This window comes from Macrobrachium rosenbergii, chromosome 9 (genome assembly GCF_040412425.1).
Source record: "Macrobrachium rosenbergii isolate ZJJX-2024 chromosome 9, ASM4041242v1, whole genome shotgun sequence".
NCBI classification, from domain to species: domain Eukaryota; kingdom Metazoa; phylum Arthropoda; class Malacostraca; order Decapoda; family Palaemonidae; genus Macrobrachium; species Macrobrachium rosenbergii.
Window position 1 is genome coordinate 24,847,662 of NC_089749.1, and position 12,426 is coordinate 24,860,087.

At 34.8% G+C, this 12,426-nt stretch overlaps 1 protein-coding gene across 8 annotated transcripts in view; it reads left to right on the top strand.

Annotated features, from left to right (window-relative positions):
• LOC136841606 (zinc metalloproteinase nas-4-like) overlaps positions 1–12,426 on the top strand; it is a 129,253-nt gene that overhangs the window by 65,996 nt on the left and 50,831 nt on the right. For 3 of the 8 annotated variants that reach the window (XM_067108677.1, XM_067108674.1, XM_067108679.1), the window contains exons 2-5: positions 70–223; positions 4,376–4,426; positions 5,866–5,993; positions 8,083–8,170. In XM_067108677.1, the coding sequence (XP_066964778.1) occupies positions 169–223; positions 4,376–4,426; positions 5,866–5,993; positions 8,083–8,170 (322 nt within the window). In that variant the 5' untranslated portion in view covers positions 70–168. The remainder of the gene's footprint in view (positions 1–69; positions 224–4,375; positions 4,427–5,865; positions 5,994–8,082; positions 8,171–12,426) is intronic. The other 5 variants (XR_010854031.1, XM_067108678.1, XM_067108676.1 and 2 more) reach the window with 2 other exon arrangements.

Here is a 12,426-nt window from a genome sequence, read left to right on the forward strand (position 1 = left end):
TTATTGAACCGTAATATTTGTTCGAACACGCACAAAAAGACTGATATTTCCTCTTTTTTCTGCTTACAGAGACATTGCAAGCTGTACACGTGGGCATGGCTTTGCTTGTGGGCATCGTTGTGGGTAGGATGGACCGGAAATGTGACTGGTGTCATTCTTCCCAAAATCATGAAGACTACTGTCAATGATGTCGACGTGTCGGGGCTCAACATCTCGCGCTCAGGTCTGTCATTATTATTATTATTATTATTATTATTATTATTATTATTATTATTATTATTATTATTATTATTATTATTATTATTATTATTATTAAGTGGATATAAGATTCTGTTCCCCTGTATTTCGCTAGCTGCAACAACCTGTCATGCACGTATTAATAATTAAATTTAGCAGGTTATTGCCATCACCGATGCACGCAGTGACTTCAGTATGACAATATTCTACTCTCTGGTTGTGTCACATGTTTAATATTAATTTTCAGTACGTAAGATATTTCAGAGACATAACTTTTTCTTTAATACGTTACTAACATTAACAGTAACCATAGCAACAAAGAACTCTTTTCCTTGAGAATAACAAGGGTATATCTTAGGATTTTCTCATTGGAAACTACCAATTATCTCCCTATTTGGAAATCCTGTTCACCGTCAAAAATGGTTTAGAAAAAAAAATTAAAACCATTTAGAATTTTCTCCAGAGAAAGACTCCAAAGTGTCGGAATGTAATGTTTCCATATCGAGAAGTAAACTATTGAAATGGGATTTGAAAGAAACAGTTCTTAATGGTTTCGATTAGCACTAGGCGAGGTTCCCATCGCTAATACTACGTTGCTTCCGTTTCATGAACAAGACCAATTTGATTGCATATCACAACTCACTTTAATTTTCAAATACCCCGTCCCAAACTGTAATAGCTTATTTCCCATCAGTGATATATATATATATATATATATATATATATATATATATATATATATATATATATATATATATATATATATATATAAAATGTGTGTATGGATGTATATATGTTTAAATGTGTATGGGTGTTTAAGCATGGAGTATGCAATATGTAAGTATGTGACGTTTTCAAGAACTTTGGAACCCAGCACTATATTTTTTATTTGTAGATAAAACCAATAAGTAGCACTTTCTATGCCTTTAATTTCATTGAACCATGTGTGGGGTTAGAGTTTTTTCTTTTTTTTTGCTGACGTATTCTGGAAACCACAGTAATTAAGTCCACGTTCATCCGCTCAAAAAATAGTTTTCAATTTCACGGTCGTCTTTAGGTACGCAGAGTCAGCGGTATGAGACTGGTATTCAGTTCAGTGCAGTTAAGGACCATAAACACACACACACACACACAGAGAGAGAGAGAGAGAGAGAGAGAGAGAGAGAGAGAGAGTTCCTTTTTGGGGGGAAATTTACAGTCAGTTTTTATTCCTCGTCGATAACCTGCCTGTCCGTTACCAACTTTTTTTTTCTCCATAGCAGTCTGAATGTTAGTTGCCCGAAACTTGTTTTATTAGAAAGTTCAGAGGACTAGGCTTTGTCTACAAGTTTTGGAACAGGAAAATTTGTGGATCGTCTGACGATAACGTGACTTATAAACGAATAAGCTACTTGAATGACTATATGACTTAGTAAAGGTTTTCAAGCATGGCTTCTCAGTACAACAGCACGTGCTGCAGTATTTCCCTCTAAATACGTGAAATAATAAATGCTTAATCGGATTTTGCTGATTGAATTCAATGTAAAATATATTTATTCTCGAAACCTTTTCTGTGAAAGAAATAGCTTGAGTTCAAAAAGTTACACACACGCATATATATATATATATATATATATATATATATATATATATATATATATATATATATATATATATATATATATATATATATATATATATGTATATATATACACAGTATATAAATAATATATATATATATATATGTGTGTAACTTTTTTCAACTCAAGCTATTTCTTTTCACAGAAGAGGTTTGAGAGTAATAAATAAATAAATATATATATATATATATATATATATATATATATATATATATATATATATATATATATATATATATATATATGTATGTGTGTGTGTGTGTGTGTGTGTGTGTGTGTGTGTGCATGATGAGATGTAGATCAGTGGTTGGTATTCATAAAGTCCTTGGTTTGATGTGAGCCTACACCCACCATTATATATTGGTATGTAAATGTGTTTACATATATATATGTATATATACAGCATATACTGTATATATATATATATATATATATATATATATATATATATATATATATATATATATATATATATATATATATATATATATATATATATATATATATATATATATATATATATATATATATATATATATATATATATATATACTGTGTAGATATGTATGTGTGGATTAAAAATATCGAAGTTAATGCATTATGCGACTAATTTACATCGGATGACACTTTTACAAAACTTTATTTTATCCACTCCATTGAAACATAATGACTGTTTTGTGTTATTTTCTGTACATTCCATGACGCGTTGTAACATCTCTGAAATAAATGTAAAGGTTTTCAGGGATTTTACCCGAAAATTTGCAAGTAAAAAAAGGAAACAATACCGAATCGAGTTTTGGGGGCTCTACTTAGTGGGTCCCCGCCATGTGCATTCATGGCGTTATTGGATTTGGTGCTTCATTCTATTTAATGTATTGAGATGTTTTATCAGTATCTTGTATTAGCTAAAGCATTATTATACAGTATTTTATAAACGCACTTGCATTTTACATCTATATGTTGTAATCCAACGATCCTGTGTGGGGATGCATATTCTTAAAAAAAAAGGTAATTCTTGAAACCTTGAGTATGAACGCTAGTGAAAACACTTGACGATGTATTGTAAGAATTTTCAGAAGAATAGGTAAATGAAATTTATAATCTTCAAGTACAGCTCGCCTCTAAATGTAGTTGAATAAACTCCGACTAATGCGATTCTTCAAAAAAAAAAAAAAAAAAAAAAAAAAAAAAAAAAAACGTGTTCTGACAAGCACTACTTCTTTCATTTTGTTTTTGCTGGGCGTCAGTCATTGCACCGGCTGCGACATGACTTAAAAAAAAAAGTTAAAAATTTTTCACCAGCAATCTCTTATCTACGAGACTTTTTTTTCTTTCAAAATTGATAATTTCTTGCGTTAAGCAGCACGCACAGCAAGCGTTCGCGAAGGATTAATCACAACACTTAAGAGAGACTGGTTTTGAAAGTAGCAAAAAATAATATGTTCACAGGACACTGTTTGCGTGATGTATAATTGTGAAGAATGCATCTTTTAAAGAAATCAATCTTTTATTGGAATTTAATTCTATTGGATTATGCAGATATCGGGCGCATTGTGAGAAAAGGAATCAAGTTTTTTTGGCATTAAATTCTATTGTATTGTGCAGATATTTGATGCAATGAGGATTAGGAAGATAGAAAAAGTTTACTGTAACGGTTGAAAGTTTTAGTTGTAGTATGATGATAGACAATAGGTATTCTGGTAATCAATGCTATTTAATATATTCTGTATTCATTGGTATTTGCATGTATACTGAGCAAGTGATATAAAAGTATTCCTGTCCCGTACGTATTTAGAGAAGTAGTTTCCCCACTTTTTCCCGTGATGTCAAACATTTGCCAAAAAAGAAGGCCTCGTTCATTCAGAGCGCCAGATCCAAACCAGAATTTTCAAGAAGTATTTTGAAACAAACCGGTTCGTTAGATCTTGGCTGCCATTATTTAGCTTTGTTTTCGTTTTAAGTTTACGGATGTATATTTTTTGAATTTTTTTTCACTTTGAAATCTTCCAGTAACTTAAAATGTAAGTATTTTGGGACTTGAGGATGCATTTTGGTCCATGTCAACTCGGGATGCCTCTTGGAATGTATATGTATATGTATATGCACGTCTAATGTGTATTGCGAGACTATGTGAATCTGTCCTGTTTTTATTTCTCTTATACGATGGCTCTTAATTATTTCAAATTTCCTGGATTTACTAAAGTTGGTTCAATTTGTTGTTTGCATTATAACCCAGATTTTTATTTACACTGATTTTTCCGTGCTTAATGTTAATATGTTTTTGTGTGTGTTTGTTTGTGTGGTGTATGTGTACATACGCTCATTCTTTCATATACCAAGTTATTACTATGACACACGCTGCCTGTATGCAGGGTCACAATTTGCATTCTTTGAGTATCCATACTGACTACAAACGCCTGATACATTTCTTCAAACAACCCATTAAAGTACTTTCCATGCCCTGTGAATGTTATTTTCAATCTGTGTTAATATTTAAATTGGCATTCCACCTCAATCAGCAGGAGACGACTGGAGCCCTGCGATGCTTCCATTACCAGCCTCCCTGAGGGGTAAGACCTGAAGACCCACATCCTTTCTGAACATGACAACTCCTGATGTAGTAACATAGCTTAGAGGAATAGAGGGCGTAGCTGACTACTGCTCACAGAGACATACACTTCTGGGCTTTTCCTGTGTTTAGTTTACTTCGCTTTTCTTATGGTAATCTGGTTCATCTCGTCTAATGTTTTGTCCCTTGTCGTCATCGTCCAGTGTATGCTCATTTAATTTACGTGTACTCCTTGGTGGCGGTTATAGTTACAGTAGAGGAAATTGCCTAAGTAACATCTTGCCGTTATCAGACAATTTCCATGGATATAAGAGCCCGTACATTAAAATTAATAAACCGGTTACACTAAGTAGTTAGTATTGTTCGTAATTTATAGCTGACGATTATTGTCTTAGGGACCCTTAATTACATTCATACATTGGATTATTAGATCTGACTGTAACATTCAGTGTAAATCTGAGGATATTTAGAAACTTATAATTAATATGTGTAAGCTTCTCCAATAAAATTCTTTAAACATTTTTCTATCACAATGAAAATCTAGTGTTTCAAAGATGGAAGCACGAAGGATCTCCCAGTGCTGTGCCAGAAATTTCATCTGACTATTTATAATTATGAATTTTTTCGCGAGTTCAGTATGATTCGCAAGAAATGTTAAGAGATACAAGAGTCATTTAACCCGAGCAAGTCAAAAGATGACCATCAGTAACCTTAAAATGTTTACCAAGATTGATAAGAAAAGACTTGATGGCAAAGCAAAGTAATTTTTTCTTTATTTTGTGTTTAAAAGTACACAAAGTTAAGGTATGATTTCACACTTAATATATAAGGTAGACCGAATTTAACGTTACTTCTGTTGCAGTATAACTAACATAAATTTTCCATCGGTTCATACATCATTTTGTATATTGTACAAATTTTACAGCTCCTGTAATAATTTTGTGTGTATATTATAGAATCTGTGCATCTTTCATATACTATCTTAGGGGAACTTGTTTGTGCAGTTTAGAATGTTATTCGCTTGTAGAGTTTGTAGATGCTTAACTATAGTTTTTTTTTTTAGCAAATCTGTTTGTAGATGCTTAACTATAGTTTTTATTTATTTATTTATTTATTTATTTTTATTTTTAGCAAATCTGTCTCCAAGGGCTGTATAGCTATCGTTCGCTAGGTTTGGGTGCAATTTCTGCTTTAGATTTTAATGGCGGTGCTTGGAAATTTATGTACTCGCGTTAAAATGTTGAAAGTGTCCAACACTATTTCTTTAGCATTTTAATATTTTATATATACCATCTGCTAGATGGCCAGTCACTTAAGTGGTTGTCTGTATTGTCCAATATTGCTTAACAGTTTTTATAAAATAATCGCGAGAAAGAGAACATAGAGGAATTTTGACCATTACATCACTCCTTTATCACCAGCTGCGTTATCTCCCATCAGATATGACGGCATTGAAATCACAGCTCCTGTTTGAATGGAGCCCTGGACTCGTTCGAGATCCGATTGAAATGGCCGGGCTACCGGAGGGGGACATCCTGCCCAATCCTAATCTTCAAAGAATCAAACAGGTAAGATGAGTCGGGAAACTATAGTTTCAAACTATAAAGTAGCTAGAGTTGGCCTAAACAGTGAATTCCCGTGTTGACAAACGTCTCTGTTATGGTAAAAGTATGAGCTTAGCAGAGTGTTTTCTAGGGAAAGTTTTCCAAAGTAGAGCCATGATTTTCAAAGCGACGTTGACTAGACATTTTCATTAGAATTTTTTTTTTTTTTTGTAAAAGCAAAGAAGTGGGGCATAATTTTTTACTTGCGCTGCCAAACCTCTGTTTCCGCAACAAGTGGTCGGCATATGGAGCATTTAAGTTAGCGGTCACTCTATTGGCTTAGTTGTAAACCAGTCACCTACTTCCAGAACTTAGGCGCTCAAGCTGCCGTTGTGGTAGGACAGTGTGGGAAGCCAAAACGGAAACAATACATAAACCAGGGATTACCGTTAAAGGAAAGATTTAAATGACATTGCTCAAGGTTCTTTGCAGCGTCCATTCGGCCCCTAGCTGCAGCTCCTTTTATTCCTTTTACTGTACCTCCGTTCATATGATCTTTCTTCCACCCTCTCCTAACAGTTGTTTCATATTGTAACTGCGAGGTCTTCCTCCTGTTACACCTTGAACACCATTTTACTCTCAATTTCCTTTTCAGCGCTGAATGACCACCGGTCCCAGTGCTTGGTCCTTGGGCCTAAATCTTATATTCCAATTCCAATTCTACCTGGCCATACCCTAGCGATCTTAAGTGTTTGAAAGCCTGTAAGTGACATTGTAAGAGGAAGGAAAGACTCTTCGAAGAGATTTGTGACATACGAGAACCCGTTGCTCTATCTAGAACAATAAAATGTCGAAGCGAGAAAGAGGAGGCCGTGATGAGAAGCTGCCAAAAAAATAAAAATAAAATAAATAAATAAAAAAAAATGGATAGCAGTGGCGACCAACTCTCGTTTCTGGTTTTGGTTTTTAGCTTATTGCTTCGAGGCGTGATTTAAGACAGCAGCTTCACATCAACTTTGGTTCCCTTAAAAACTCGTTAGGGTATTTTTACAGACTCGTTTAGACCCTCTTTGGTTCCTACGCAGCCAATCTTTCGTAGCTAATTTCTGTCGCGGACAAAAAATATAATTATAGTTTTAGTGATTCTTTCATTTCATATCCGATTTGCATTGGTTTTTTTTTTTGATGTAGGGGAATTTTGTTTCGAGTAAGAGCTAAGAAAAACTTTTGTAGTCAGTTCCAAGCACCAGCCACAAACATCATAGTGCAGACCATGACTGTTAATGGCCTTAACAAGAGGCTATTAACAAGCTCCACTTTTGAAGGGAAGCGCTCATCAGATTAGTCTGAAGTGACAGAACATTTACAAGGTACTTGGGAGAACGGGCTTCGGCCTTTTTCAGACGATATTGCGTATTACTCCAAGAAAAATACAATGTGTGAAAAATCATCGTTTATCCTTCAAATAATGTCTGTAACATTATCATAATTATTCATAAATTATCATATGTTATGCATAATTTATCGTTACCTGCTAGTATTCTGAAATTTATGAGTTCACTGATACAAAAACAACCTAACAGTGACATTAGACGAAAATAAAAGAGAAATATCAAACGGGGGACTGTGTTTAATGGGTTGTTACTCTCACAGTCAGCAGACTCGTATTCTGAAAAATGCCCATTTGATGTGCGTGGTGAAAGTTACCAAACTAAATGCTACACCCATTGGCATCTGATTCGCAGAGGTTAATGAATAATGATGCCCAACACTGTACGGTGCTCGAACTTTTTGCAGCCCTGACTGATTTCACTTCAGAGAATTTTTTCTTAATTAACTCTGTCATCAGTATCTTGACCCGTTCTTAATTTGGGAGCTTCATGTAAAACCTGCTTCCAAACAAAAAGAATTAGGATGATAGGTAAAAAGGAAAACATGTAAGAACACTTAGGAACTGCATGATGCCACGGGGGAATAACAGTTCTTTTTACGATATACTTCAGACGTAGTTTTTGGGTGTCCAAGACTTTTGTTCGATACGCTAGTTTTTATGCGAGATAAGCAATATTTAAAGTGTACTCATTTACTTTTTATTTTTTATCTTTTTCCCAAGGGAGGCGCCCAAGATAAAAACGCAGTCTCGGATTACTTCAGATTGTGGCCAGGTGGTGTCGTTCCTTACCAGTTTTCGGCCGAATTCAGTAAGTATTGCAATTATATTACAGAAAATTTTGCAAAAAGAAAAATTAATTAAGATTACCTATCAAAAATTTTTTATTTATTGTTGATGATTGTTCGATTTTATCCACTAAAGAAATATGAATATAGGAATACCTGAACTGCAGTTGATAAGATAATAGACCCTCGCATTCATGTCGTCTTGATCAACGCCATGACTTGAGAGAAATGAAAGGAAGAGGGGCCGTACGAAGCACTCACTTTAGCCTCGGGGAGGAAGGGGTGGGGGGAATGCCAACAAAGACCGGAAATCTTAACTGCACTTCTTTAGTTAGTAAGAATGGGAGATGCGCTTGCAAGGAAGAATGGAAAGTGAGTCAAGTTTGGAACTAATTATAAAATACGTGCATTATCTGGCAAAAGTAACGTGTATCGAATATTACTTTAATTTGCTGAATTTATCACATAATAAAATTTACATTTCAGTGCTAAATTTAACGTTCTATTCATGTGCTGAAATATTTTATAATGAGTATGTCTAGATCAATGTAGTAACATGAAACTTCAACTTGAATCATTCTTCAAACGGTTGGTTGGTTGGTCTAGATTGCACTGGCCTTATGCCAGCAGGAGCCCTTGGCTAATGAGTTGAATTGAATGTAGACTTTAGGCCAAAGGCCAAGCACTGGGACCGATGAGGTCATTCAGTACTGAAACGAAAATTGACAGTAAAAGGTTTGAATGGTGTAATAGGAGAGGGTGGAAAGTAAGAGGGAAGAAAGAGAATATGGAAGGAGGTACAGTAAAAGGAGCGAAAGGGGCTGCAGCTAGGAGCCGAAGGCACGCTGCAAAGAACCTTAATGCCTATAGTGCACCGCATGAGGTGCACTGACGGCACTACCCCCTACGGGGCTTTCCTAATGAATGTGGTAAGGTGTTGAAGAGGATGAGAGGTCTAGTATAGGACTCTGGACTAGACCTGCCAACCAAGACGACTTTAATAGCAGTTTTGTATTTTGTCGTAGGCCACCTTTTGATGCCATGAACAACAGTGTAGGAAGGAAGAAAAGTTTGTATTCTGGTTCCTAGGGTTCAAGTTGCAGTGCCTCTTGCCTTTTACTTTCCACCATTTCTGTTGGGTCTTTATACTGAACTGTCCAACTTCTTCAACTCTGCCTTGCTCTAGTTTCCCTTTCTCATTTAAACTGAAAAGTTAAAAACCGCTTAATAATAATAATAATAATAATAATAATAATAATAATAATAATAATAATAATAAACCTATTTCACAATTAAGTCTTCCATCGCTTCAAAATCACTTCGTTTAATCCTGAAAGTTGGTGATCACTTGTGGAGAGACAGGGAACCTCAGCATCTTGATCGTTTTGATTCTGTTGCCAGCCTACCGTAGGAAAACCGCTAGTGTGCCGCAGGGTCTGACGTAACACGAGCTAATGACTTACGTAATTAATGCGCATACAGACGCACTTCATGAGAACCCAGGCAGAATGCATAATGTGATACGCTTCGTGACATTTATAAAGCCGCTGCTTCTCTCTCTCTCTCTCTCTCTCTCTCTCTCTCTCTCTCTCTCTCTCTCTCTCAGGTAATAATCGCCAGCTGTATTGTACACAAATAATGAGTTGTTATTGTAGCTACTTCGTTATTATTTTTTTCCTCTATCATTTTCTTGCATTGCTCAGTCTTTCGTCCTCTCCATCATCAAATATTTTTTAGTTTTCAAATTAATACAATTTTATTGGCTTTTTGTGGGATGTTGAAAGGAATGACATTTCTCTTAGTAGTATTTAGAGACGTGCTTTTTAAGTGAAAGGCCACAGTATGGTTCATGCAAGGAAAAGAGTGGTGTTATTGCTTTTAACTCGGTAGTTCCATTTGCTTCCTGAAATAACTACTAGCACACCCCAAAAGAACAAGGAGAAGAGAACAATAAATACATGGGTATAACTAACCCTTGTTATTTGTTTAAAGTTCACAAGTCATTTGCATGTAACTAACTGTATAACTGCATAGAACTTATTTTCTTGCAAGGCATATATTTATGAATTGTATTGTAAATAATTTTTTTTCATGGCATGACTTCGGAAATTCTTTCGCATATTGAAGAATTTTCTAGGCAAGAAACTTTCGCATTATATATGATATTTCGTAATGCACTTAAATTTCCGGCAGGACTCTTTTCATTGAATTCCATTTCGATGCCTATTTTTGGAAGAAGTCTTAGGGTCCCTTTTGGCTCCATCTGGCACCCCTTTTCTCTGTCAGTTTTCTTGAAATCCATGTGAGCAGTTTTATTTCGGCCATTCAGATGCTTTCAATATTCTTCATAATTATCTCAAAGTTTTCGCTTCTTTAAAGTCTTATGATGACATATTGAATAGTCTGTATGCCGTAAGATGAAACTTTCTTCTTTTGTTTTAGCTTCATTATTTATATAATCTGTTTACATTTCGGCCAGTTCACATTTATATTTCATACGTCATGTAATCAAGTTCGTATAATCATTTGTTTAGTAGTGAGCAAAGACTTGAAACTAGAAACAGAGACGGTAGTTGTAGTGTAAGACCTCGGCCCTGTGCAGTGAGAAGGTAATCACAACAGACCCTTAACGAGGTAGAAAGCGAATACTTTCTCTCAGCAGCAGGTGGGTATCACAAAGGTGTCACGGGGCAATCTTCCCTTGAAGAAGCTAATCATGACAAATCTTCCCTTCGCTCCCGTCCACTGAACGCAGGTTGCGTTGAAGCCATCCACGGAGTAGCATATAGAAACCGCAGCATCAGTAAATACTACTACTACTACTACTACAATAATAATAATTTTATAGAGTATAACAAAGATAGTTACTACTACAGTACTACTACTGAGTATAACACAATGAGGAGTAAAGCTGACCCTTTCCCATGCAATAAGAGTTTCCTATTTTGGACAAGAAACAATGCTCCATTGAGGATAGTTTGGGTCAGTAAGATTAGAAAGTAAAAATCAAAAGGACAAAATGGAACACTGTTTGTTGGAAGAACCAAAACAAAAACTTCTATATGATGAATGAAAACAAAGAATTCAGTATGCTGAATGTATTTGGAAGACTTACACAATTAAAAGTTATAGTAATTCATGTAGATTGTAAAGAAACCCATTACGAAGGTGACCCAGTAGCGGATTAATGAAATGGCGGGTTTAACGTTGTTTATCGCAGAACAACATGCACTATTGGATGTATGCTGTTTGTGATCTTAGTTAATCTTGTACAGTATATGATGGTATCGCAGCTACTAGCTTTACTTGTTCGTGTAATGCAGAGAAACGGATACTTGTTTTCTCACTAATGACAACGAGAGAGAGAGAGAGAGAGTTATCCTCCCTTCCATTTAGTAATATAGGTTGTAGGTTGCTCTCGTTAAGCAACGTCTTGATGTTGGGTTAGGAGAGGAAGATGACTGACCGTCATAGCTAATGGCGAAGAATAGTTAATGGGTGGAAGTGGGAAGGCTTGCGTTGTGCGTTTCGTTTCCTAAGCACATTTGTCAGGCCTTATGTTTTCTCCTTATAGCATGTATTTAGATTTTCTGGCATGAGAGATGAAACTTTCGCGGAACAGATGGGACTTGATTGCGTCAGCTTGGGCTTACGTGGCACACATGCCTGCGAAAACGTTATTTGCCCGGAAAGGTTTGAGTAGGAATGAATAATCGGTAACACTGGGACTCTCTCTCTCACGCACACACTTGTGTATATATATAAAATATAAAATTTATTATGTACGTACTGTGTATATACACGCATATAGACACACACAGTATATACATACACACACACACACACACACACACACACACATGTATATATGTATATATATATATATATATATATATATATATATATATATATATATATATATATATATATATATATATATATATATATATTGGATTTATGGTATCATTGCATCGACTTAGGTTAGTTGGAATTTCTTGTAGCGTTAAATATTTTGCAAATAAAAATAAATATATATATATATATATATATATATATATATATACTATATATATATATATATATATATATATATATATATATATATATATATATATATATATATATATATATATATATATATATATCTCTATGTATGTATGTGCATGCGCACTTTGTTTATGCACGCACGCCTTTCCGGATTCATTTACAGTGTCCCCTGATACATGTGGGACTTTGAAGTTCCCTTTCAAATTAAAGTGAAAACAGGAGCTGGCGAATG